General features: G+C 48.0%; 1 protein-coding gene across 1 annotated transcript in view; it reads right to left on the reverse strand.

The window, feature by feature from the left end:
• Positions 1 to 1,145: 1,145 nt before the first annotated feature.
• Positions 1,146 to 22,324, reverse strand: part of LOC115122979 (calcium uniporter protein, mitochondrial-like) — a 201,625-nt gene continuing 180,446 nt past the window's right edge. Inside the window, exon 9 of the mRNA XM_065002700.1 lies at positions 1,146 to 3,770. Within this exon, the coding sequence (XP_064858772.1) occupies positions 3,687 to 3,770 (84 nt within the window). The 3' untranslated portion in view covers positions 1,146 to 3,686. The remainder of the gene's footprint in view (positions 3,771 to 22,324) is intronic.

Below are 22,324 nucleotides of genomic sequence, written 5' to 3' on the forward strand. Positions count from 1 at the left end.
GACCAGGTCACATCCTCCTATTCAGACCAGGTCATATCCTCCTATTCAGACCAGGTCACATCCTCCTATTCAGACCAGGTCACATCCTCCTCCTCCTATTCAGACCAGGTCATATCCTCCTATTCAGACCAGGTCACATCCTCCTATTCAGACCAGGTCATATCCTCCTATTCAGACCAGGTCATATCCTCCTATTCAGACCAGGTCATATCCTCCTCCTCCTATTCAGACCAGGTCACATCCTCCTAATCAGACCAGGTCATATCCTCCTATTCAGACCAGGTCATATCCTCCTAATCAGACCAGGTCATATCCTCCTAATCAGACCAGGTCATATCCTCCTATTCAGACCAGGTCACATCCTCCTAATCAGACCAGGTCATATCCTCCTAATCAGACCAGGTCATATCCTCCTATTCAGACCAGGTCATATCCTCCTATTCAGACCAGGTCACATCTTCCTATTCAGACCAGGTCATATCCTCCTAATCAGACCAGGTCATATCCTCCTATTCAGACCAGGTCATATCCTCCTATTCAGACCAGGTCATATCCTCCTCCTCCTATTCAGACCAGGTCATATCCTCCTCCTCCTATTCAGACCAGGTCATATCCTCCTATTCAGACCAGGTCACATCCTCCTCCTATTCAGACCAGGTCATATCCTCGGTTTATTCAGTTTTTTAACAATTCAATTATACATATTTATTCTTGTCACAATGAAAAGGAATCTGTTTTCACTAGAAAGTGTTTATTTTGAAAAATGTCATTATTTTGGCAGCAGGTAGGTAATGCATTATTATTAATGTGTGTGTGTGTGTGTGTGTGTGTGTATGTGTGTGTGTGTGTGTGTGTGTATGTGTGTGTGTGTGTGTGTGTGTGTGTGTGTGTGTGTGTGTGTGTGTGTGCTGTATGTATGATGGATTTCTGCATTATATACCCAACCCTGCTCCTCCATCCATTCCCTGTCTTCTGCTGTGTCCTGAAAACACCTCACACACAAACAGATGAACATAAAGAGATGAATCATTCAACAGCCTGCAGTCTAACAGCATGCCTGTGTGTCTGACTGCCACACACTATATCATATAGCATATATTCCAATATTAACTCACTTTCTCTATATTATCCACACAATGAGTTACTGTAGTAGAAAGGTGAATATATTTTAGAAATGGTACAGTTCAGTCACATCCCAAATTCATGTTTAGTTTTTTTAGTTGCCATCAAATATTTCACTAATGCCCAGATTTCTTTCAAGTATTCGTGCACACAAGGATTCGAGAGTTATTCAGGGTACATTGTTATTGTTGTCTGTGAGGGTTCTAGAACATGTTTACAGTTGTTAACGAGAGTTCTACAGGGTACATTGTTATTGTTGTCTGTGAGGGTTCTAGAACATGTTTACAGCTGTTAACGAGAGTTCTACAGGGTACATTGTTATTGTTGTCTGTGAGGGTTCTAGAACATGTTTACAGCTGTTAACGAGAGTTCTACAGGGTACATTGTTATTGTTGTCTGTGAGGGTTCTAGAACATGTTTACAGCTGTTAACGAGAGTTCTACCTGGGTACATTGTTATTGTTGTCTGTGAGGGTTCTAGAACATGTTTACAGCTGTTAATGAGAGTTCTACAGGGTACATTGTTATTGTTGTTTGTGAGGGTTCTAGAACGTTCTCTTGGGCTGATGTGAGTGAGGCACTGTGGAATATGTAGTCGGGTATGAATTGTGGGACATGTCAGTAGAACTCTAAGGGAGATATGGTGCTTTTACAAAGAAACTCTCTGCCAGAAATCATTCCTTTCGAGCTCATCTACTCTCGCGCATGTATCTATGCGGGCCTTGTTGGTTATGATAACAGTGTGAGAGAGAGAGAGAGAGAGAGAGAGAGAGAGCGAGACAGGGAAGGAGACAGGGAAGGAGACAGAGAGAGAGAGAGAGAGGGATGGAGAGAGAGAGAGAGAGGGATGGAGAGAGAGAGAGAGAGGGATGAGAGAGAGAGAGAGAGGGATGGAGAGAGAGAGAGAGAGAGGGAAGGAGAAAGAGAGAGAGTGTGAGAGAGAGAGAGAGAGAGAGAGAGAGAGAGGGAAGGAGACAGAGAGAGAGTGTGAGAGAGAGAGAGAGAGCGAGACAGGGAAGGAGACAGGGAAGGAGACAGAGAGAGAGAGAGAGAGGGATGGAGAGAGTGAGAGAGGGATGGAGAGAGAGAGAGGGATGAGAGAGAGAGAGAGAGGGATGGAGAGAGAGAGAGAGAGGTGAGAGAGAGAGGGATGGAGAGAGAGAGAGAGAGGGATGGAGAGAGAGAGAGAGAGATGGAGAGAGAGGGATGGATAGAGAGAGAGAGAGAGAGAGGGATGGAGAGAGGGATGGAGAGAGAGAGCGAGAGAGGGATGGAGAGAGAGAGAGAGAGAGAGAGAGAGGTGAGAGAGAGAGAGGGAGAGAGGTGAGAGAGAGAGAGGGATGGATGGATGGAGAGGGATGGAGAGAGAGAGAGAGAGAGAGGTGAGAGAGAGGGATGGAGAGAGGGATGGAGAGAGAGAGAGAGAGAGGTGAAAGAGAGAGAGGGATGGAGAGAGAGGGATGGAGAGAGAGAGAGAGAGAGAGAGAGAGGTGAGAGAGAGAGAGGGATGGATGGAGAGAGACAGTTCTATTGATATGGGGGTCCTGTATGTCGGAGATATTTAATAAAGAGATGCCGATATGGTACATCAACTTAATTCCTGGATGTTAAAAAGAGAGCTCCTCCCACTCTTCTTCCATTTTGTTTGATTGTATATTATTTTCCATAACAGACATGTATGGCTTTCAAAATAAAACTATTAGATAAAACACACAGTGATGTTTGTAGTCCTTTCCTTTTTCTCTTCCAATCCCAACAGGAAGTCAACAACAGGAAGAGGAAATGAGGCATGGTCACCTGACCTCAACTCTCGTCTGTCCACTTCCTGTAAAGGCTGTGATAGGCTGACGGGCTCTTGATAAAGCTCCGTGTAGTCATAGCAACGGGATCGGTGGGTAGCTGTCCGCCAGGCAGAGGGGGAGGGACCTGGAGGCAAAATGGGGCAGGGTTCGGACACAGCCATTCTGACAAGACAAGAGGGGTCAGCCAAGGTCAAAGTTCAAGGTCACATGGAGCTCACACAGGAACCGCTGTCCAATCACAGCCGTGTCCTCTGTGCATGCAGAGTGTCAGAGGGCAGAGGTTAGAGGTAAGGGGGAGGAGCTAGAGGAGATCCATCTTTGTAAAAGTGGGTTCAGTCCCTCCATAGACGTCCCAAAGCCCCACAGGAGTGGTGTGTGTCTGTTTACAGTGGGCCAAACTAGTCCATAGATATAGTAGGTCACACACGCTCATAGATGTGTCCATCTGTCTGCCTCCTATGCCTCGCCTCAGCTGTAGCTCCTCCCACTGTAGCGTCTCACTTCCTGTACGTCCCCCTAGAGTTGCATTTCCAGTTTCCTCATCTACCTCTCTAGAAGGATTCAGTGTCTGTTCTTTCTTGTTGCCAAAAATCCTCTTAATATGGTTTTACTTGCAATTATCATCCAAGAGAACAAACAGAGGAGAAAGTCCCACGGAGGTTCACTAAAGGAGAGAGAAAGTAAAGGTGGAGGGTGGATGGACGGCGAGAGAGAGGGGAAGGTGAGGAAAGGAGGGACGGAGGGACTAAGGGAAGGGAGGATATCAATCTTTGCTGGCGGCGGTGAGTTGCTGGACAGGAAGTTGGAGCTGGAGGGGATCCCTCAGACGTTTCAGATCTAACTCCACCTGAGGAGAGGGGGAGAGAGAGGGAGAGAGAGGGAGAGAGAGAGAGGAGAGAGACAGAGAGAGAGACAGAGAGAAAGAGAAAGAGAGACAGAGAGAAAGAGAAAGAGAGAGACAGAGAGAAAGAGAAAGAGAGAGAGAGAGAAAGACAGAGAGAGAGACAGAGAGAAAGAGAAAGAGAGAGACAGAGAGAAAGAGAAATAGAGAGCGATAGAGGAGAGAGAGAGAAAGAAAGAAAGAAAGAAAGAAAGAGAAAAAAAGAGAGAGAAAGAGAAAGAGAGAAAGAAAGAGAGACAGAGAAAGAAAGAGAGAGAGAAAGAAAGAGAGAGAGAGAAAGACAGAGAAAGAAAGAGAGAGAGAGAAAGAAAGAAAGAAAGAGAGAGAGAGAAAGAGAGAGAAAGAGAGAGAGGGGGAGAGGGGGGAGAGGGGAGAGAGAGAAGAAAGAGAGAGAAAAGGAAGGGGAAGATAATAATTATAATTAACATAATAATATGGAATAATAATAATAATAATATATATAATGTGTCTCTACATTTGGATGGGTTAGTGTCTATCTCAGCAGGTTGTACTTGTGGATGGGTTAGTGTCTATCTCAGCAGGTTGTACTTGTGGATGGGTTAGTGTCTATCTCAGCAGGTTGTACTTGTGGATGGGTTAGTGTCTATCTCAGCAGGTTGTACTTGTGGATGGGTTAGTGTCTATCTCAGCAGGTTGTACTTGTGGATGGGTTAGTGTCTATCTCAGCAGGTTGTACTTGTGGATGGGTTAGTGCCTACCTCAGAGATAGAGTCCTTCAGCAGGTTGTACTTGTGGATGGGTTAGTGTCCACCTCAGCAGGTTGTACTTGTGGATGGGTTAGTGCCTACCTCAGCAGGTTGTACTTGTGGATGGGTTAGTGCCTACCTCAGCAGGTTGTACTTGTGGATGGGTTAGTGCCTACCTCAGCAGGTTGTACTTGTGGATGGGTTAGTGCCTACCTCAGAGATAGAGTCCTTCAGCAGGTTGTACTTGTGGATGGGTTAGTGTCTACCTCAGAGATAGAGTCCTTCAGCAGGTTGTACTTGTGGATGGGTTAGTGCCTACCTCAGCAGGTTGTACTTGTGGATGGGTTAGTGCCTACCTCAGAGATAGAGTCCTTCAGCAGGTTGTACTTGTGGATGGGTTAGTGCCTACCTCAGAGATAGAGTCCTTCAGCAGGTTGTACTTGTGGATGGGTTAGTGCCTACCTCAGAGATAGAGTCCTTCAGCAGGTTGTACTTGTGGATGGGTTAGTGTCTACCTCAGCAGGTTGTACTTGTGGATGGGTTAGTGCCTACCTCAGAGATAGAGTCCTTCAGCAGGTTGTACTTGTGGATGGGTTAGTGTCTACCTCAGCAGGTTGTACTTGTGGATGGGTTAGTGCCTACCTCAGAGATAGAGTCCTTCAGCAGGTTGTACTTGTGGATGGGTTAGTGCCTACCTCAGCAGGTTGTACTTGTGGATGGGTTAGTGTCTACCTCAGAGATAGAGTCCTTTAGCAGGTTGTACTTGTGGATGGGTTAGTGCCTACCTCAGAGATAGAGTCCTTCAGCAGGTTGTACTTGTGGATGGGTTAGTGCCTACCTCAGCAGGTTGTACTTGTGGATGGGTTAGTGCCTACCTCAGCAGGTTGTACTTGTGGATGGGTTAGTGCCTACCTCAGAGATAGAGTCCTTCAGCAGGTTGTACTTGTGGATGGGTTAGTGTCTACCTCAGAGATAGAGTCCTTCAGCAGGTTGTACTTGTGGATGGGTTAGTGTCTACCTCAGAGATAGAGTCCTTCAGCAGGTTGTACTTGTGGATGGGTTAGTGCCTACCTCAGAGATAGAGTCCTTCAGCAGGTTGTACTTGTGGATGGGTTAGTGTCTACCTCAGCAGGTTGTACTTGTGGATGGGTTAGTGCCTACCTCAGAGATAGAGTCATTCAGCAGGTTGTACTTGTGGATGGGTTAGTGCCTACCTCAGAGATAGAGTCATTCAGCAGGTTGTACTTGTGGATGGGTTAGTGCCTACCTCAGAGTTAGAGTCCTTCAGCAGGTTGTACTTGTGGATGGGTTAGTGCCTACCTCAGAGATAGAGTCCTTCAGCAGGTTGTACTTGTGGATGGGTTAGTGTCTACCTCAGAGATAGAGTCCTTCAGCAGGTTGTACTTGTGGATGGGTTAGTGTCTACCTCAGCAGGTTGTACTTGTGGATGGGTTAGTGTCTACCTCAGAGATAGAGTCCTTCAGCAGGTTGTACTTGTGGATGGGTTAGTGTCTACCTCAGAGATAGAGTCCTTCAGCAGGTTGTACTTGTGGATGGGTTAGTGTCTACCTCAGAGATAGAGTCCTTCAGCAGGTTGTACTTGTGGATGGGTTAGTGCCTACCTCAGAGATAGAGTCCTTCAGCAGGTTGTACTTGTGGATGGGTTAGTGTCTACCTCAGAGATAGAGTCCCTCAGCAGGTTGTACTTGTGGATGGGTTAGTGTCTACCTCAGAGATAGAGTCCTTCAGCAGGTTGTACTTGTGGATGGGTTAGTGTCTACCTCAGCAGGTTGTACTTGTGGATGGGTTAGTGCCTACCTCAGAGATAGAGTCCTTCAGCAGGTTGTACTTGTGGATGGGTTAGTGTCTACCTCAGCAGGTTGTACTTGTGGATGGGTTAGTGTCTACCTCAGAGATAGAGTCCTTCAGCAGGTTGTACTTGTGGATGGGTTAGTGTCTACCTCAGAGATAGAGTCCTTCAGCAGTTTGTACTTGTGGATGGGTTAGTGCCTACCTCAGCAGGTTGTACTTGTGGATGGGTTAGTGTCTACCTCAGAGATAGAGTCCTTCAGCAGGTTGTACTTGTGGATGGGTTAGTGCCTACCTCAGAGATAGAGTCCTTCAGCAGGTTGTACTTGTGGATGGGTTAGTGTCTACCTCAGCAGGTTGTACTTGTGGATGGGTTAGTGTCTACCTCAGAGATAGAGTCCTTCAGCAGGTTGTACTTGTGGATGGGTTAGTGCCTACCTCAGAGATAGAGTCCTTCAGCAGGTTGTACTTGTGGATGGGTTAGTGTCTACCTCAGCAGGTTGTACTTGTGGATGGGTTAGTGTCTACCTCAGAGATAGAGTCATTCAGCAGGTTGTACTTGTGGATGGGTTAGTGCCTACCTCAGAGATAGAGTCATTCAGCAGGTTGTACTTGTGGATGGGTTAGTGCCTACCTCAGAGATAGAGTCATTCAGCAGGTTGTACTTGTGGATGGGTTAGTGCCTACCTCAGAGTTAGAGTCCTTCAGCAGGTTGTACTTGTGGATGGGTTAGTGTCTACCTCAGCAGGTTGTACTTGTGGATGGGTTAGTGCCTACCTCAGCAGGTTGTACTTGTGGATGGGTTAGTGCCTACCTCAGCAGGTTGTACTTGTGGATGGGTTAGTGCCTACCTCAGAGATAGAGTCCTTCAGCAGGTTGTAATTGTGGATGGGTTAGTGTCTACCTCAGCAGGTTGTACTTGTGGATGGGTTAGTGCCTACCTCAGCAGGTTGTACTTGTGGATGGGTTAGTGCCTACCTCAGCAGGTTGTACTTGTGGATGGGTTAGTGCCTACCTCAGCAGGTTGTACTTGTGGATGGGTTAGTGCCTACCTCAGCAGGTTGTACTTGTGGATGGGTTAGTGCCTACCTCATAGATAGAGTCCTTCAGCAGGTTGTACTTGTGGATGGGTTAGTGCCTACCTCAGCAGGTTGTACTTGTGGATGGGTTAGTGCCTACCTCAGCAGGTTGTACTTGTGGATGGGTTAGTGCCTACCTCAGCAGGTTGTACTTGTGGATGGGTTAGTGCCTACCTCAGCAGGTTGTACTTGTGGATGGGTTAGTGCCTACCTCAGCAGGTTGTACTTGTGGATGGGTTAGTGTCTACCTCAGCAGGTTGTACTTGTGGATGGGTTAGTGCCTACCTCAGCAGGTTGTACTTGTGGATGGGTTAGTGTCTACCTCAGCAGGTTGTACTTGTGGATGGGTTAGTGTCTACCTCAGCAGGTTGTATTTGTGGATGGGTTAGTGCCTACCTCAGCAGGTTGTACTTGTGGATGGGTTAGTGCCTACCTCAGCAGGTTGTACTTGTGGATGGGTTAGTGCCTACCTCAGCAGGTTGTACTTGTGGATGGGTTAGTGCCTACCTCAGCAGGTTGTACTTGTGGATGGGTTAGTGCCTACCTCAGCAGGTTGTACTTGTGGATGGGTTAGTGCCTACCTCAGCAGGTTGTACTTGTGGATGGGTTAGTGCCTACCTCAGCAGGTTGTACTTGTGGATGGGTTAGTGTCTACCTCAGCAGGTTGTACTTGTGGATGGGTTAGTGCCTACCTCAGCAGGTTGTACTTGTGGATGGGTTAGTGCCTACCTCAGCAGGTTGTACTTGTGGATGGGTTAGTGCCTACCTCAGCAGGTTGTACTTGTGGATGGGTTAGTGCCTACCTCAGCAGGTTGTACTTGTGGATGGGTTAGTGCCTACCTCAGCAGGTTGTACTTGTGGATGGGTTAGTGCCTACCTCAGCAGGTTGTACTTGTGGATGGGTTAGTGTCTACCTCAGCAGGTTGTACTTGTGGATGGGTTAGTGTCTACCTCAGAGATAGAGTCCTTCAGCAGGTTGTACTTGTGGATGGGTTAGTGCCTACCTCAGCAGGTTGTACTTGTGGATGGGTTAGTGCCTACCTCAGAGATAGAGTCCTTCAGCAGGTTGTACTTGTGGATGGGTTAGTGCCTACCTCAGAGATAGAGTCCTTCAGCAGGTTGTACTTGTGGATGGGTTAGTGCCTACCTCAGAGATAGAGTCCTTCAGCAGGTTGTACTTGTGGATGGGTTAGTGTCTACCTCAGCAGGTTGTACTTGTGGATGGGTTAGTGCCTACCTCAGAGATAGAGTCCTTCAGCAGGTTGTACTTGTGGATGGGTTAGTGTCTACCTCAGCAGGTTGTACTTGTGGATGGGTTAGTGCCTACCTCAGAGATAGAGTCCTTCAGCAGGTTGTACTTGTGGATGGGTTAGTGCCTACCTCAGCAGGTTGTACTTGTGGATGGGTTAGTGTCTACCTCAGAGATAGAGTCCTTTAGCAGGTTGTACTTGTGGATGGGTTAGTGCCTACCTCAGAGATAGAGTCCTTCAGCAGGTTGTACTTGTGGATGGGTTAGTGCCTACCTCAGCAGGTTGTACTTGTGGATGGGTTAGTGCCTACCTCAGCAGGTTGTACTTGTGGATGGGTTAGTGCCTACCTCAGAGATAGAGTCCTTCAGCAGGTTGTACTTGTGGATGGGTTAGTGTCTACCTCAGAGATAGAGTCCTTCAGCAGGTTGTACTTGTGGATGGGTTAGTGTCTACCTCAGAGATAGAGTCCTTCAGCAGGTTGTACTTGTGGATGGGTTAGTGCCTACCTCAGAGATAGAGTCCTTCAGCAGGTTGTACTTGTGGATGGGTTAGTGTCTACCTCAGCAGGTTGTACTTGTGGATGGGTTAGTGCCTACCTCAGAGATAGAGTCATTCAGCAGGTTGTACTTGTGGATGGGTTAGTGCCTACCTCAGAGATAGAGTCATTCAGCAGGTTGTACTTGTGGATGGGTTAGTGCCTACCTCAGAGTTAGAGTCCTTCAGCAGGTTGTACTTGTGGATGGGTTAGTGCCTACCTCAGAGATAGAGTCCTTCAGCAGGTTGTACTTGTGGATGGGTTAGTGTCTACCTCAGAGATAGAGTCCTTCAGCAGGTTGTACTTGTGGATGGGTTAGTGTCTACCTCAGCAGGTTGTACTTGTGGATGGGTTAGTGTCTACCTCAGAGATAGAGTCCTTCAGCAGGTTGTACTTGTGGATGGGTTAGTGTCTACCTCAGAGATAGAGTCCTTCAGCAGGTTGTACTTGTGGATGGGTTAGTGTCTACCTCAGAGATAGAGTCCTTCAGCAGGTTGTACTTGTGGATGGGTTAGTGCCTACCTCAGAGATAGAGTCCTTCAGCAGGTTGTACTTGTGGATGGGTTAGTGTCTACCTCAGAGATAGAGTCCCTCAGCAGGTTGTACTTGTGGATGGGTTAGTGTCTACCTCAGAGATAGAGTCCTTCAGCAGGTTGTACTTGTGGATGGGTTAGTGTCTACCTCAGCAGGTTGTACTTGTGGATGGGTTAGTGCCTACCTCAGAGATAGAGTCCTTCAGCAGGTTGTACTTGTGGATGGGTTAGTGTCTACCTCAGCAGGTTGTACTTGTGGATGGGTTAGTGTCTACCTCAGAGATAGAGTCCTTCAGCAGGTTGTACTTGTGGATGGGTTAGTGTCTACCTCAGAGATAGAGTCCTTCAGCAGTTTGTACTTGTGGATGGGTTAGTGCCTACCTCAGCAGGTTGTACTTGTGGATGGGTTAGTGTCTACCTCAGAGATAGAGTCCTTCAGCAGGTTGTACTTGTGGATGGGTTAGTGCCTACCTCAGAGATAGAGTCCTTCAGCAGGTTGTACTTGTGGATGGGTTAGTGTCTACCTCAGCAGGTTGTACTTGTGGATGGGTTAGTGTCTACCTCAGAGATAGAGTCCTTCAGCAGGTTGTACTTGTGGATGGGTTAGTGTCTACCTCAGAGATAGAGTCCTTCAGCAGTTTGTACTTGTGGATGGGTTAGTGCCTACCTCAGCAGGTTGTACTTGTGGATGGGTTAGTGTCTACCTCAGAGATAGAGTCCTTCAGCAGGTTGTACTTGTGGATGGGTTAGTGCCTACCTCAGCAGGTTGTACTTGTGGATGGGTTAGTGTCTACCTCAGCAGGTTGTACTTGTGGATGGGTTAGTGTCTACCTCAGAGATAGAGTCCTTCAGCAGGTTGTACTTGTGGATGGGTTAGTGTCTACCTCAGAGATAGAGTCCTTCAGCAGGTTGTACTTGTGGATGGGTTAGTGTCTACCTCAGAGATAGAGTCCTTCAGCAGGTTGTACTTGTGGATGGGTTAGTGTCTACCTCAGAGATAGAGTCCTTCAGCAGGTTGTACTTGTGGATGGGTTAGTGTCTACCTCAGAGATAGAGTCCTTCAGCAGGTTGTACTGGTGGATGGGTTAGTGCCTACCTCAGAGATAGAGTCCTTCAGCAGGTTGTACTGGTGGATGGGTTAGTGTCTACCTCAGAGATAGAGTCCTTCAGCAGGTTGTACTTGTGGATGGGTTAGTGTCTACCTCAGCAGGTTGTACTTGTGGATGGGTTAGTGTCTACCTCAGAGATAGAGTCCTTCAGCAGGTTGTACTTGTGGATGGGTTAGTGTCTACCTCAGAGATAGAGTCCTTCAGCAGGTTGTACTTGTGGATGGGTTAGTGTCTACCTCAGAGATAGAGTCCTTCAGCAGGTTGTACTTGTGGATGGGTTAGTGTCTACCTCAGAGATAGAGTCCTTCAGCAGGTTGTATTTGTGGATGGGTTAGTGCCTACCTCAGCAGGTTGTACTTGTGGATGGGTTAGTGTCTACCTCAGCAGGTTGTACTTGTGGATGGGTTAGTGTCTACCTCAGAGATAGAGTCCTTCAGCAGGTTGTACTTGTGGATGGGTTAGTGTCTACCTCAGAGATAGAGTCCTTCAGCAGGTTGTATTTGTGGATGGGTTAGTGTCTACCTCAGCAGGTTGTACTTGTGGATGGGTTAGTGCCTACCTCAGAGATAGAGTCCTTCAGCAGGTTGTATTTGTGGATGGGTTAGTGCCTACCTCAGCAGGTTGTACTTGTGGATGGGTTAGTGTCTACCTCAGAGATAGAGTCCTTCAGCAGGTTGTATTTGTGGATGGGTTAGTGTCTACCTCAGAGATAGAGTCCTTCAGCAGGTTGTATTTGTGGATGGGTTAGTGTCTACCTCAGAGATAGAGTCCTTCAGCAGGTTGTATTTGTGGATGGGTTAGTGCCTACCTCAGCAGGTTGTACTTGTGGATGGGTTAGTGTCCACCTCAGAGTTAGAGTCCCTCAGCAGGTTGTACTTGTGGATGGGTTAGTGTCCACCTCAGAGATAGAGTCCTTCAGCAGGTTGTACTTGTGGATGGGTTAGTGTCTACCTCAAAGATAGAGTCCTTCAGCAGGTTGTACTTGTGGATGGGTTAGTGTCCACCTCAGCAGGTTGTACTTGTGGATGGGTTAGTGCCTACCTCAGAGATAGAGTCCTTCAGCAGGTTGTACTTGTGGATGGGTTAGTGTCTACCTCAGCAGGTTGTACTTGTGGATGGGTTAGTGTCTACCTCAAAGATAGAGTCCTTCAGCAGGTTGTACTTGTGGATGGGTTAGTGTCTACCTCAGAGATAGAGTCCTTCAGCAGGTTGTACTTGTGGATGGGTTAGTGTCTACCTCAAAGATAGAGTCCTTCAGCAGGTTGTACTTGTGGATGGGTTAGTGCCTACCTCAGCAGGTTGTACTTGTGGATGGGTTAGTGTCCACCTCAGAGTTAGAGTCCCTCAGCAGGTTGTACTTGTGGATGGGTTAGTGTCCACCTCAGAGATAGAGTCCTTCAGCAGGTTGTACTTGTGGATGGGTTAGTGTCTACCTCAGAGATAGAGTCCTTCAGCAGGTTGTACTTGTGGATGGGTTAGTGTCTACCTCAGAGATAGAGTCCTTCAGCAGGTTGTACTTGTGGATGGGTTAGTGTCTACCTCAGAGATAGAGTCCTTCAGCAGGTTGTATTTGTGGATGGGTTAGTGCCTACCTCAGCAGGTTGTACTTGTGGATGGGTTAGTGCCTACCTCAGCAGGTTGTATTTGTGGATGGGTTAGTGCCTACCTCAGCAGGTTGTACTTGTGGATGGGTTAGTGCCTACCTCAGAGATAGAGTCCTTCAGCAGGTTGTACTTGTGGATGGGTTAGTGTCTACCTCAGAGATAGAGTCCTTCAGCAGGTTGTACTTGTGGATGGGTTAGTGTCTACCTCAGAGATAGAGTCCTTCAGCAGGTTGTACTTGTGGATGGGTTAGTGTCCTACCTCAGAGATAGAGTCCTTCAGCAGGTTGTACTTGTGGATGGGTTAGTGTCTACCTCAGAGATAGAGTCCTTCAGCAGGTTGTACTTGTGGATGGGTTAGTGTCTACCAGGTCAGAGATAGAGAGTCCTTCAGCAGGTTGTATTTGTGGATGGGTTAGTGCCTACCTCAGCAGGTTGTACTTGTGGATGGGTTAGTGCCTACCTCAGCAGGTTGTATTTGTGGATGGGTTAGTGCCTACCTCAGCAGGTTGTACTTGTGGATGGGTTAGTGCCTACCTCAGAGATAGAGTCCTTCAGCAGGTTGTACTTGTGGATGGGTTAGTGTCTACCTCAGAGATAGAGTCCTTCAGCAGGTTGTACTTGTGGATGGGTTAGTGTCTACCTCAGAGATAGAGTCCTTCAGCAGGTTGTACTTGTGGATGGGTTAGTGTCTACCTCAGAGATAGAGTCCTTCAGCAGGTTGTACTTGTGGATGGGTTAGTGTCTACCTCAGAGATAGAGTCCTTCAGCAGGTTGTACTTGTGGATGGGTTAGTGTCCACCTCAGCAGGTTGTACTTGTGGATGGGTTAGTGTCTACCTCAGCAGGTTGTACTTGTGGATGGGTTAGTGCCTACCTCAGAGATAGAGTCCCTCAGCAGGTTGTACATGGGTTAGTGTCAGGTTGTACTTGTGGATGGGTTAGTGTCTACCTCAGAGATAGAGTCCTTCAGCAGGTTGTACTTGTGGATGGGTTATGTCTACCTCAGAGATAGAGTCCTTCAGCAGGTTGTACTTGTGGATGGGTTAGTGTCCACCTCAGCAGGTTGTACTTGTGGATGGGTTAGTGTCTACCTCAGCAGGTTGTACTTGTGGATGGGTTAGTGCCTACCTCAGAGATAGAGTCCCTCAGCAGGTTGTACTTGTGGATGGGTTAGTGTCCACCTCAGAGATAGAGTCCTTCAGCAGGTTGTACTTGTGGATGGGTTAGTGTCTACCTCAAAGATAGAGTCCTTCAGCAGGTTGTACTTGTGGATGGGTTAGTGCCTACCTCAGCAGGTTGTACTTGTGGATGGGTTAGTGTCTACCTCAGAGATAGAGTCCTTCAGCAGGTTGTACTTGTGGATGGGTTAGTGTCTACCTCAGCAGGTTGTACTTGTGGATGGGTTAGTGCCTACCTCAGAGATAGAGTCCCTCAGCAGGTTGTACTTGTGGATGGGTTAGTGTCCACCTCAGAGATAGAGTCCTTCAGCAGGTTGTACTTGTGGATGGGTTAGTGTCTACCTCAGCAGGTTGTACTTGTGGATGGGTTAGTGCCTACCTCAGAGATAGAGTCCCTCAGCAGGTTGTACTTGTGGATGGGTTAGTGTCTACCTCAGAGATAGAGTCCTTCAGCAGGTTGTACTTGTGGATGGGTTAGTGTCTACCTCAGAGATAGAGTCCTTCAGCAGGTTGTACTTGTGGATGGGTTAGTGTCTACCTCAGAGATAGAGTCCTTCAGCAGGTTGTACTTGTGGATGGGTTAGTGCCTACCTCAGAGATAGAGTCCTTCAGCAGGTTGTACTTGTGGATGGGTTAGTGTCTACCTCAGCAGGTTGTACTTGTGGATGGGTTAGTGCCTACCTCAGAGATAGAGTCATTCAGCAGGTTGTACTTGTGGATGGGTTAGTGCCTACCTCAGAGATAGAGTCATTCAGCAGGTTGTACTTGTGGATGGGTTAGTGCCTACCTCAGAGTTAGAGTCCTTCAGCAGGTTGTACTTGTGGATGGGTTAGTGCCTACCTCAGAGATAGAGTCCTTCAGCAGGTTGTACTTGTGGATGGGTTAGTGTCTACCTCAGAGATAGAGTCCTTCAGCAGGTTGTACTTGTGGATGGGTTAGTGTCTACCTCAGCAGGTTGTACTTGTGGATGGGTTAGTGTCTACCTCAGAGATAGAGTCCCTCAGCAGGTTGTACTTGTGGATGGGTTAGTGTCTACCTCAGAGATAGAGTCCTTCAGCAGGTTGTACTTGTGGATGGGTTAGTGTCTACCTCAGAGATAGAGTCCTTCAGCAGGTTGTACTTGTGGATGGGTTAGTGCCTACCTCAGAGATAGAGTCCCTCAGCAGGTTGTACTTGTGGATGGGTTAGTGTCTACCTCAGAGATAGAGTCCCTCAGCAGGTTGTACTTGTGGATGGGTTAGTGTCTACCTCAGAGATAGAGTCCTTCAGCAGGTTGTACTTGTGGATGGGTTAGTGTCTACCTCAGCAGGTTGTACTTGTGGATGGGTTAGTGCCTACCTCAGAGATAGAGTCCTTCAGCAGGTTGTACTTGTGGATGGGTTAGTGTCTACCTCAGCAGGTTGTACTTGTGGATGGGTTAGTGTCTACCTCAGAGATAGAGTCCTTCAGCAGGTTGTACTTGTGGATGGGTTAGTGTCTACCTCAGAGATAGAGTCCTTCAGCAGGTTGTACTTGTGGATGGGTTAGTGCCTACCTCAGCAGGTTGTACTTGTGGATGGGTTAGTGTCTACCTCAGAGATAGAGTCCTTCAGCAGGTTGTACTTGTGGATGGGTTAGTGCCTACCTCAGAGATAGAGTCCTTCAGCAGGTTGTACTTGTGGATGGGTTAGTGTCTACCTCAGCAGGTTGTACTTGTGGATGGGTTAGTGTCTACCTCAGAGATAGAGTCCTTCAGCAGGTTGTACTTGTGGATGGGTTAGTGCCTACCTCAGAGATAGAGTCCTTCAGCAGGTTGTACTTGTGGATGGGTTAGTGTCTACCTCAGCAGGTTGTACTTGTGGATGGGTTAGTGTCTACCTCAGAGATAGAGTCCTTCAGCAGGTTGTACTTGTGGATGGGTTAGTGCCTACCTCAGAGATAGAGTCCTTCAGCAGGTTGTACTTGTGGATGGGTTAGTGCCTACCTCAGAGATAGAGTCCTTCAGCAGGTTGTACTTGTGGATGGGTTAGTGCCTACCTCAGAGATAGAGTCCTTCAGCAGGTTGTACTTGTGGATGGGTTAGTGTCTACCTCAGCAGATTGTGGATGGGTTAGTCCTTCAGCAGGTTGTACTTGTGGATGGGTTAGTGCCTACCTCAGCAGGTTGTACTTGTGGATGGGTTAGTGCCTACCTCAGAGATAGAGTCCTTCAGCAGGTTGTACTTGTGGATGGGTTAGTGTCTACCAGGTTGTACTCAGAGATAGAGTCCTTCAGCAGGTTGTACTTGTGGATGGGTTAGTGCCTACCTCACCTCAGGTTGTACTTGTGGATGGGTTAGTGCCTACCTCAGCAGGTTGTACTTGTGGATGGGTTAGTGCCTACCTCAGCAGGTTGTACTTGTGGATGGGTTAGTGCCTACCTCAGAGATAGAGTCCTTCAGCAGGTTGTACTTGTGGATGGGTTAGTGCCTACCTCAGCAGGTTGTACTTGTGGATGGGTTAGTGCCTACCTCAAGATAGAGTCCTTCAGCAGGTTGTACTTGTGGATGGGTTAGTGCCTACCTCAGCAGGTTGTACTTGTGGATGGGTTAGTGCCTACCTCAGCAGGTTGTACTTGTGGATGGGTTAGTGTCTACCTCAGCAGGTTGTATTTGTGGATGGGTTAGTGCCTACCTCAGCAGGTTGTACTTGTGGATGGGTTAGTGCCTACCTCAGCAGGTTGTACTTGTGGATGGGTTAGTGCCTACCTCAGCAGGTTGTACTTGTGGATGGGTTAGTGCCTACCTCAGCAGGTTGTACTTGTGGATGGGTTAGTCCCTCAGCAGGTTGTACTTGTGGATGGGTTAGTGCCTACCTCAGCAGGTTGTACTTGTGGATGGGTTAGTGTCTACCTCAGAGATTGTACTTGTGGATGGGTTGTACTTGCAGGTTGTATTTGTGTGTCCTATGGGTTAGAGTCCTTCAGCAGGTTGTACTTGTGGATGGGTTAGTGTCTACCTCAGCAGGTTGTACTTGTGGATGGGTTAGTGTCCTTCAGCAGGTTGTACTTGTGGATGGGTTAGTGCCTACCTCAGCAGGTTGTACTTGTGGATGGGTTAGTCCTACCTCAGCAGGTTGTACTTGTGGATGGGTTAGTGCCTACCTCAGCAGGTTGTACTTGTGGATGGGTTAGTGCCTACCTCAGCAGATTGTACTTGGGTGGATGGGTTAGTGTCTTCAGCAGGTTGTACTTGTGGATGGGTTAGTGTCTACCTCAGCAGGTTGTACTTGTGGATGGGTTAGTGCCTACCTCAGCAGGTTGTACTTGTGGATGGGTTAGTGCCTACCTCAGCAGGTTGTACTTGTGGATGGGTTAGTGCCTACCTCAGCAGGTTGTACTTGTGGATGGGTTAGTGCCTACCTCAGCAGGTTGTACTTGTGGATGGGTTAGTGTCTACCTCAGCAGGTTGTACTTGTGGATGGGTTAGTGCCTACCTCAGCAGGTTGTACTTGTGGATGGGTTAGTGTCTACCTCAGCAGGTTGTACTTGTGGATGGGTTAGTGTCTACCTCAGAGATAGAGTCCTTCAGCAGGTTGTACTTGTGGATGGGTTAGTGCCTACCTCAGCAGGTTGTACTTGTGGATGGGTTAGTGCCTACCTCAGAGATAGAGTCCTTCAGCAGGTTGTACTTGTGGATGGGTTAGTGCCTACCTCAGAGATAGAGTCCTTCAGCAGGTTGTACTTGTGGATGGGTTAGTGCCTACCTCAGAGATAGGGTTAGTCCTTCAGCAGGTTGTACTTGTGGATGGGTTAGTGTCTACCTCAGCAGGTTGTACTTGTGGATGGGTTAGTGCCTACCTCAGAGATAGAGTCCTTCAGCAGGTTGTACTTGTGGATGGGTTAGTGTCTACCTCAGCAGGTTGTACTTGTGGATGGGTTAGTGCCTACCTCAGAGATAGAGTCCTTCAGCAGGTTGTACTTGTGGATGGGTTAGTGCCTACCTCAGCAGGTTGTACTTGTGGATGGGTTAGTGTCTACCTCAGAGATAGAGTCCTTTCCTTCAGCAGGTTGTACTTGTGGATGGGTTAGTGCCTACCTCAGAGATAGAGTCCTTCAGCAGGTTGTACTTGTGGATGGGTTAGTGCCTACCTCAGCAGGTTGTACTTGTGGATGGGTTAGTGCCTACCTCAGCAGGTTGTACTTGTGGATGGGTTAGTGCCTACCTCAGAGATAGAGTCCTTCAGCAGGTTGTACTTGTGGATGGGTTAGTGTCTACCTCAGAGATAGAGTCCTTCAGCAGGTTGTACTTGTGGATGGGTTAGTGTCTACCTCAGAGATAGAGTCCTTCAGCAGGTTGTACTTGTGGATGGGTTAGTGCCTACCTCAGAGATAGAGTCCTTCAGCAGGTTGTACTTGTGGATGGGTTAGTGTCTACCTCAGCAGGTTGTACTTGTGGATGGGTTAGTGCCTACCTCAGAGATAGAGTCCTTCAGCAGGTTGTACTTGTGGATGGGTTAGTGCCTACCTCAGAGATAGAGTCCTTCAGCAGGTTGTACTTGTGGATGGGTTAGTGCCTACCTCAGAGTAGAGTCCTTCAGCAGGTTGTACTTGTGGATGGGTTAGTGCCTACCTCAGAGATAGAGTCCTTCAGCAGGTTGTACTTGTGGATGGGTTAGTGTCTACCTCAGAGATAGAGTCCTTCAGCAGGTTGTACTTGTGGATGGGTTAGTGTCTACCTCAGCAGGTTGTACTTGTGGATGGGTTAGTGTCTACCTCAGAGATAGAGTCCTTCAGCAGGTTGTACTTGTGGATGGGTTAGTGCCTACCTCAGAGATAGAGTCCTTCAGCAGGTTGTACTTGTGGATGGGTTAGTGTCTACCTCAGAGATAGAGTCCTTCAGCAGGTTGTACTTGTGGATGGGTTAGTGTGCCTACCTCAGAGATAGAGTCCTTCAGCAGGTTGTACTTGTGGATGGGTTAGTGTCTACCTCAGAGATAGAGTCCTTCAGCAGGTTGTACTTGTGGATGGGTTAGTGTCTACCTCAGAGATAGAGTCCTTCAGCAGGTTGTACTTGTGGATGGGTTAGTGTCTACCTCAGCAGGTTGTACTTGTGGATGGGTTAGTGCCTACCTCAGAGATAGAGTCCCTCAGCAGGTTGTACTTGTGGATGGGTTAGTGTCTACCTCAGCAGGTTGTACTTGTGGATGGGTTAGTGTCTACCTCAGAGATAGAGTCCTTCAGCAGGTTGTACTTGTGGATGGGTTAGTGTCTACCTCAGAGATAGAGTCCTTCAGCAGGTTGTACTTGTGGATGGGTTAGTGCCTACCTCAGCAGGTTGTACTTGTGGATGGGTTAGTGTCTACCTCAGAGATAGAGTCCTTCAGCAGGTTGTACTTGTGGATGGGTTAGTGCCTACCTCAGAGATAGAGTCCTTCAGCAGGTTGTACTTGTGGATGGGTTAGTGTCTACCTCAGCAGGTTGTACTTGTGGATGGGTTAGTGTCTACCTCAGAGATAGAGTCCTTCAGCAGGTTGTACTTGTGGATGGGTTAGTGTCTACCTCAGAGATAGAGTCCTTCAGCAGTTTGTACTTGTGGATGGGTTAGTGCCTACCTCAGCAGGTTGTACTTGTGGATGGGTTAGTGTCTACCTCAGAGATAGAGTCCTTCAGCAGGTTGTACTTGTGGATGGGTTAGTGCCTACCTCAGCAGGTTGTACTTGTGGATGGGTTAGTCCCTTCAGCAGGTTGTACTTGTGGATGGGTTAGTGTCTACCTCAGAGATAGAGTCCTTCAGCAGGTTGTACTTGTGGATGGGTTAGTGTCTACCTCAGAGATAGAGTCCTTCAGCAGGTTGTACTTGTGGATGGGTTAGTGTCTACCTCAGAGATAGAGTCCTTCAGCAGGTTGTACTTGTGGATGGGTTAGTGTCTACCTCAGAGATAGAGTCCTTCAGCAGGTTGTACTTGTGGATGGGTTAGTGTCTACCTCAGAGATAGAGTCCTTCAGCAGGTTGTACTGGTGGATGGGTTAGTGCCTACCTCAGAGATAGAGTCCTTCAGCAGGTTGTACTGGTGGATGGGTTAGTGTCTACCTCAGAGATAGAGTCCTTCAGCAGGTTGTACTTGTGGATGGGTTAGTGTCTACCTCAGCAGGTTGTACTTGTGGATGGGTTAGTGTCTACCTCAGAGATAGAGTCCTTCAGCAGGTTGTACTTGTGGATGGGTTAGTGTCTACCTCAGAGATAGAGTCCTTCAGCAGGTTGTACTTGTGGATGGGTTAGTGTCTACCTCAGAGATAGAGTCCTTCAGCAGGTTGTACTTGTGGATGGGTTAGTGTCTACCTCAGAGATAGAGTCCTTCAGCAGGTTGTATTTGTGGATGGGTTAGTGCCTACCTCAGCAGGTTGTACTTGTGGATGGGTTAGTGTCTACCTCAGCAGGTTGTACTTGTGGATGGGTTAGTGTCTACCTCAGAGATAGAGTCCTTCAGCAGGTTGTACTTGTGGATGGGTTAGTGTCTACCTCAGAGATAGAGTCCTTCAGCAGGTTGTACTTGTGGATGGGTTAGTGTCTACCTCAGCAGGTTGTACTTGTGGATGGGTTAGTGCCTACCTCAGAGATAGAGTCCTTCAGCAGGTTGTACTTGTGGATGGGTTAGTGCCTACCTCAGCAGGTTGTACTTGTGGATGGGTTAGTGTCTACCTCAGAGATAGAGTCCTTCAGCAGGTTGTACTTGTGGATGGGTTAGTGTCCCTCAGAGATAGAGTCCTCAGCAGGTTGTACTTTGTGGATGGGTTAGTGTCTACCTCAGAGATAGAGTCCTTCAGCAGGTTGTACTTGTGGATGGGTTAGTGCCTACCTCAGCAGGTTGTACTTGTGGATGGGTTAGTGTCCACCTCAGAGAGAGTCCTCAGCAGGTTGTACTTGTGGATGGGTTAGTGTCCACCTCAGAGATAGAGTCCTTCAGCAGGTTGTACTTGTGGATGGGTTAGTGTCTACCTCAAAGATAGAGTCCTTCAGCAGGTTGTACTTGTGGATGGGTTAGTGTCCACCTCAGCAGGTTGTACTTGTGGATGGGTTAGTGCCTACCTCAGAGATAGAGTCCTTCAGCAGGTTGTACTTGTGGATGGGTTAGTGTCTACCTCAGAGATAGAGTCCTTCAGCAGTTTGTACTTGTGGATGGGTTAGTGCCTACCTCAGCAGGTTGTACTTGTGGATGGGTTAGTGTCTACCTCAGAGATAGAGTCCTTCAGCAGGTTGTACTTGTGGATGGGTTAGTGCCTACCTCAGAGATAGAGTCCTTCAGCAGGTTGTACTTGTGGATGGGTTAGTGTCTACCTCAGCAGGTTGTACTTGTGGATGGGTTAGTGTCTACCTCAGAGATAGAGTCCTTCAGGGTTGTACTTGTGGATGGGTTAGTGTCTACCTCAGAGATAGAGTCCTTCAGCAGGTTGTACTTGTGGATGTCCTTCAGCAGGTTGTACTTGTGGATGGGTTAGTGTCTACCTCAGAGATAGAGTCCTTCAGCAGGTTGTACTTGTGGATGGGTTAGTGCCTACCTCAGCAGGTTGTACTTGTGGATGGGTTAGTGTCTACCTCAGCAGGTTGTACTTGTGGATGGGTTAGTGTCTACCTCAGAGATAGAGTCCTTCAGCAGGTTGTACTTGTGGATGGGTTAGTGTCTACCTCAGAGATAGAGTCCTTCAGCAGGTTGTACTTGTGGATGGGTTAGTGTCTACCTCAGAGATAGAGTCCTTCAGCAGGTTGTACTTGTGGATGGGTTAGTGTCTACCTCAGAGATAGAGTCCTTCAGCAGGTTGTACTTGTGGATGGGTTAGTGTCTACCTCAGAGATAGAGTCCTTCAGCAGGTTGTACTTGTGGATGGGTTAGTGCCTACCTCAGAGATAGAGTCCTTCAGCAGGTTGTACTTGTGGATGGGTTAGTGTCTACCTCAGAGATAGAGTCCTTCAGCAGGTTGTACTTGTGGATGGGTTAGTGTCTACCTCAGCAGGTTGTACTTGTGGATGGGTTAGTGTCTACCTCAGAGATAGAGTCCTTCAGCAGGTTGTACTTGTGGATGGGTTAGTGTCTACCTCAGAGATAGAGTCCTTCAGCAGGTTGTACTTGTGGATGGGTTAGTGTCTACCTCAGAGATAGAGTCCTTCAGCAGGTTGTACTTGTGGATGGGTTAGTGTCTACCTCAGAGATAGAGTCCTTCAGCAGGTTGTACTTGTGGATGGGTTAGTGCCTACCTCAGCAGGTTGTACTTGTGGATGGGTTAGTGTCTACCTCAGCAGGTTGTACTTGTGGATGGGTTAGTGTCTACCTCAGAGATCAGCAGGTTGTACTTGTGGATGGGTTAGTGTCTACCTCAGAGATAGAGTCCTTCAGCAGGTTGTATTTGTGGATGGGTTAGTGTCTACCTCAGCAGGTTGTACTTGTGGATGGGTTAGTGCCTACCTCAGAGATAGAGTCCTTCAGCAGGTTGTACTTGTGGATGGGTTAGTGCCTACCTCAGCAGGTTGTACTTGTGGATGGGTTAGTGTCTACCTCAGAGATAGAGTCCTTCAGCAGGTTGTACTTGTGGATGGGTTAGTGTCTACCTCAGAGATAGAGTCCTTCAGCAGGTTGTACTTGTGGATGGGTTAGTGTCTACCTCAGAGATAGAGTCCTTCAGCAGGTTGTATTTGTGGATGGGTTAGTGTCTACCTCAGCAGGTTGTACTTGTGGATGGGTTAGT

The sequence above is a fragment of the Oncorhynchus nerka genome, linkage group LG16, assembly GCF_034236695.1.
Source record: "Oncorhynchus nerka isolate Pitt River linkage group LG16, Oner_Uvic_2.0, whole genome shotgun sequence".
NCBI classification, from domain to species: domain Eukaryota; kingdom Metazoa; phylum Chordata; class Actinopteri; order Salmoniformes; family Salmonidae; genus Oncorhynchus; species Oncorhynchus nerka.